Source organism: Varroa jacobsoni, unplaced genomic scaffold (genome assembly GCF_002532875.2).
Source record: "Varroa jacobsoni isolate VJ856 unplaced genomic scaffold, vjacob_1.0 contig06177, whole genome shotgun sequence".
In the NCBI taxonomy this organism is placed as follows: domain Eukaryota; kingdom Metazoa; phylum Arthropoda; class Arachnida; order Mesostigmata; family Varroidae; genus Varroa; species Varroa jacobsoni.
Genome location: NW_019215922.1, coordinates 1 through 3773, shown reverse-complemented (window position 1 = coordinate 3773; position 3773 = coordinate 1). Strand labels below are relative to the sequence as shown.

The 3773-nt window shown below is 37.9% G+C and overlaps 1 protein-coding gene across 3 annotated transcripts; it reads right to left on the bottom strand.

Annotated features, from left to right (window-relative positions):
* Nucleotides 1-31: 31 nt before the first annotated feature.
* Nucleotides 32-3665, bottom strand: LOC111273329 (formylglycine-generating enzyme). 3 transcript variants are annotated; one of them, XM_022855025.2, is made up of 7 exons: nucleotides 3342-3665; nucleotides 2518-2625; nucleotides 2117-2341; nucleotides 1580-1822; nucleotides 1193-1359; nucleotides 855-996; nucleotides 32-347 (listed from the first exon to the last, which is right to left on the bottom strand). In XM_022855025.2, the coding sequence occupies exons 1-7, from the start codon at nucleotides 3361-3363 to the stop codon at nucleotides 100-102; spliced, it is 1155 nt and encodes a 384-aa protein (XP_022710760.1). In that variant the 5' UTR covers nucleotides 3364-3665; the 3' UTR covers nucleotides 32-99. The 3 variants fall into 3 exon arrangements, with proteins under 3 accessions (XP_022710760.1, XP_022710761.1, XP_022710758.1); XM_022855026.2 differs by having other exon boundaries at nucleotides 2518-2616; XM_022855023.2 differs by having other exon boundaries at nucleotides 2518-2591.
* Between the last annotated feature and the right edge of the window lie 108 nt (nucleotides 3666-3773).

Below are 3773 nucleotides of genomic sequence, written 5' to 3'. Positions count from 1 at the left end.
CCAAATTTCGATTTGGCCTTGATTGATGTAATTTCTCTATTTGATAAAACACAGCTAAAAAAGTGATAAACGCATGCATACTGATAAGTTCGAATACGTCTATGCGGTGGCATCTGCGGCGCACCGAAAGCCGACATTTGACGCCGTGGTATCGTCCGTGTTCTCGCTACGTGCTTCACAACGGTAGCGAAAGCAATAAGATTTGTGACACATAAACGAACCGCCTTTTTTAACCCGATGTGTAGCACCCGGTGCCGGTTTAACCTGCTCTGCTTTGGCAGCTTTGGCCCTTGTGCCTTTGTCATGAATCGTCTGCCAAATATCCTCTGTCCATTCCCACACATTTCCTGCAAGCGAAGATAAAAAAGAAAATAATGTCGTTATTATTTACAGCTGTACAAGCAGATGGATGAGAGACAGCTGTAACATGCTAGAAGATAATTATTAAAACATGGAAAATTTTCTGACATACTCTCAACTAAGTTAAGGTGATTTTGCACACAGATTTAGTATTTAACATTATCATGGATTCCAGTCCGCTGTTGTTATTAAGTTTTTATTGTCAATTTATTTTAACTAGAATTACTAAAATTACTACAACTCATAAGTATTATAGTTATTTAGATTATTTAGAAAAATATTCCGGCGACTCTTTGTAACGGTCATTGCTGGAACGGCTTAGCCACTTTAGCTTCTTGCTCGGACTTTACTGAAATATTTTGAATATCTGCTTGAAAATCTGTTATAGAGTTTCATAATTTATTGAGAAGCTTGTTGTTTGGTTGAGACGTGCAGATATTCATATATTATCAAATATTATTATACGGAATATTATTGCAGATCTGTGTGGTTACCTATGATATTTTTAATGGGCAATCCCCTCATAGGTGCGTACGCGTCAACCGGAGCTGTTCCATCAAAGCCGTCGACGACTGTGTTCGTCTTGGGAAATACCCCTTGCCAAATGTTTGCTGATTTTTGCTCCTCTGCGGTTTCCTAGAGATATGAACAATTAGATAAGCCAATTTAAAACAACAAAAAAAAATGTAAACTTAAAAAAGACTATTAATTTGTGTACGATAAGTCAACTATGTAATTATAGCAACAAGGAAGAGCTCACAGTATCTGTGCGTAAATTATGACGCTATTTTCTGTTATAGAAGAAAAAAAGGTTTATATAAACCCTTCATACCTTCGTATCGTCCCAGGGAAAAGGTCTTCCGTCCAGTGCCTTCTTGCAGGCAAATTCCCATTCTGTTTCTGTAGGTAAGCGGCCACCTCTCCATAAACAGAATGTCCTGGCATCGTTCCAACTAACGTGCACTACTGGATAGTTCATTCGCGTCGATATATTAGATCCTATTAGAAATAGAATGTTACTGATCTTAAGTGTAATTTCGAAGCAATGACTTGTTGCACATTTCAGTTAAAAAACGGGACTAAAGATATATATATATATATATATATATATAAACACGTCCTTTGATAGTAGTAATTCGTTAGATTTGATATTTATAAAGCACAACAAACCGCTACATATTTGATTATCGTATGCTTTAAAAATAACAGAAATACATGCCTGGACCTTCGGGATATCTCCACGTTGTGTTCGTCACACTCCACCACCACGGGGCAATTTGCGCCGCTCCGCGCGCAGCAATTTCCTCCTTAACATGCATAGCAAATACGAAAGAATCTCCAAAAATTTCTGCTTCCGTCTGATATTGGGTCGCTTTTACGAATTCGTCGAACGCTGCGTTGGATACCTCTGCCTCATCCAGCCAGAATGACTTTACATGCTCCTGACGTCCCGGATGTTCCCCTTTAATAAAATAAACTAACAGTGTAAAATTATCTACAATTTTGGCTTATCGCATTGGGCTCAAGACTTCAGATGAATACTGTGCCAATTCTGCATAGAGGCGCACAGCTTAAATTTCATACTCCGAAATTCGTAAGTTTAATGTATTCAATACCACTGCTATATACCCCACTTTCCTAGAGAACATTATATATATATATATATATATATATATATTGTGTTTGTATTCGCTAAAGTACACTTATATAAAGAAAAATGGCGGATCATCAATCCCTATTAAGTAATGATTCTTACCATCCGCTTCTATAATAGGCGCGTCCGTCCCCATTATGAAGTCTCCACCCTCAATAAATAGCATCCCATTTCTCTTCACAGTGTTTTTTGCAGTAGAATCATTTTCAGGATATTTCAGGCAGTTCGTAGCTACGGGACATAAGCTTTTTTCATTTTGAGCGTTGTTGCTGCTGTCGCTGCTAAATCCCAGATCATCCCGTCCATCTCTGTTGTCCAGCTGTTCTTCTAAAAAGCAATGTTGTCAAACAGACCGAAATAATGTATTAGCAAAGTATTTGCCAACGTGTTTGTAAGCTCACTTTGAAAAAGTATTTAGCTGAGTTATCGTTTTATTACTACTTCCTTCTTTTTTTTTAATTGTTGGTTTGTGTTCATGTTTCACTGCTTTGATTTACGCTTGCCTGAACTGAGCGGTGACTCCGAGAACGAGAAGCGGGAGGGTCGATTTTTGGAGCATCTACAGTCTCCGAACACCCTATCCAAACAGCCCAACAAACACACTAAGGAAACTTTAGAAACAAAGAAAGAAGCAAAACGCGAGATGATTGCTCGTTGCATTCTTAGATTTTCTACCTCTGAGAGTATATTCAAAGACATCCTCAGTGATTCGTGTCGAACGATAGCTGTTTGAATAGCTCCGCATAAAAACTCCAAATAGCACTCACAACGAAAGTAAACTATATAAGAAGCCTTCCACATTACGAAAATAAAACAAAATTAATGTATCGATAGAGCAAGAGATGTCAGTTTTTACACAGATGCCACTCTATATATAGCGTATATTTTTTTTTTACTCTAATAGTTTTATGGATATGCCGTGTTTTTGTGCGTAAGTAGCTACCCACTCGAAGTCTAAAACAACAAAACTATTTGTCTGCTTAATGGCTTAATATAGTATGTACACTGTCGTGCTCGCCTCTTCACGCTGAACTACCTAAATGTAATAACTAGATTTCAAATCCATTTTAATACAGATTATGTAATTTTTATCAGCAAAGCAATATAAGTGGGATACCGTACACGGATCCGTCACAAAATACCACAATACACATCTTAATTCACATCCACGAATGCGAATCCTAACCATATTTGCTTATTACGCAGTCCACTTTCTATCAATCTTTTTTTAACCGCGCAAAATTGAGACACACCAACAAACTAAATATTCTTACTATACTACACACACTTCTATAATATTAATCACGGAAATAGAAATTTCACATACAAGCTACAAACACCAGTTGCATGTCGGTCTTCGTTTCTTTGCTGTCGCGATGTACTTGAAAAACAACAACAAGTGGTCAAACAGTGAGTGAACAACACTCTAATAATGGCCGTGTTTGGCCAAAGGTATTTCATTCCTCGTAAGTGCCGCAAACCAACTGTAGTAACACTGCGAACAGCGCATGATGCACTCAACATAAAAATGACTAGTTCTGAATATTTAACCACTCTATACGGAGTTACTGTGAGCAACTACATTCGTTGTATAGCGGGTGCTCGCCAAATGGTTCGCTATCAACCAGCTGTTGTAGTCACGTTTCATTAGAATTTCATGTAATCACCGGTTCATTAACAGAACGAGATTGTGGCTCTTGCTTAGGAGCCTCGGGAGCTCTGGAGCCGTATCGCTATTTGTATTTAGTTCTTTCAAAAT

Coding starts and splice junctions, on each gene's coding strand:
- LOC111273329 (XM_022855023.2), bottom strand. CDS start 3,538: ATGTTGAGTGCATCATGCGCTGTTCGCAGTGTTACTACAGTTGGTTTG. Junction 1,360..1,579: donor GAGATATCCCGAAGGTCCAG/GCATGTATTTCT, acceptor TATTTCTAATAG/GATCTAATATATCGACGCGA. Junction 348..854: donor GCCCATTAAAAATATCATAG/GTAACCACACAG, acceptor CTTCGCTTGCAG/GAAATGTGTGGGAATGGACA.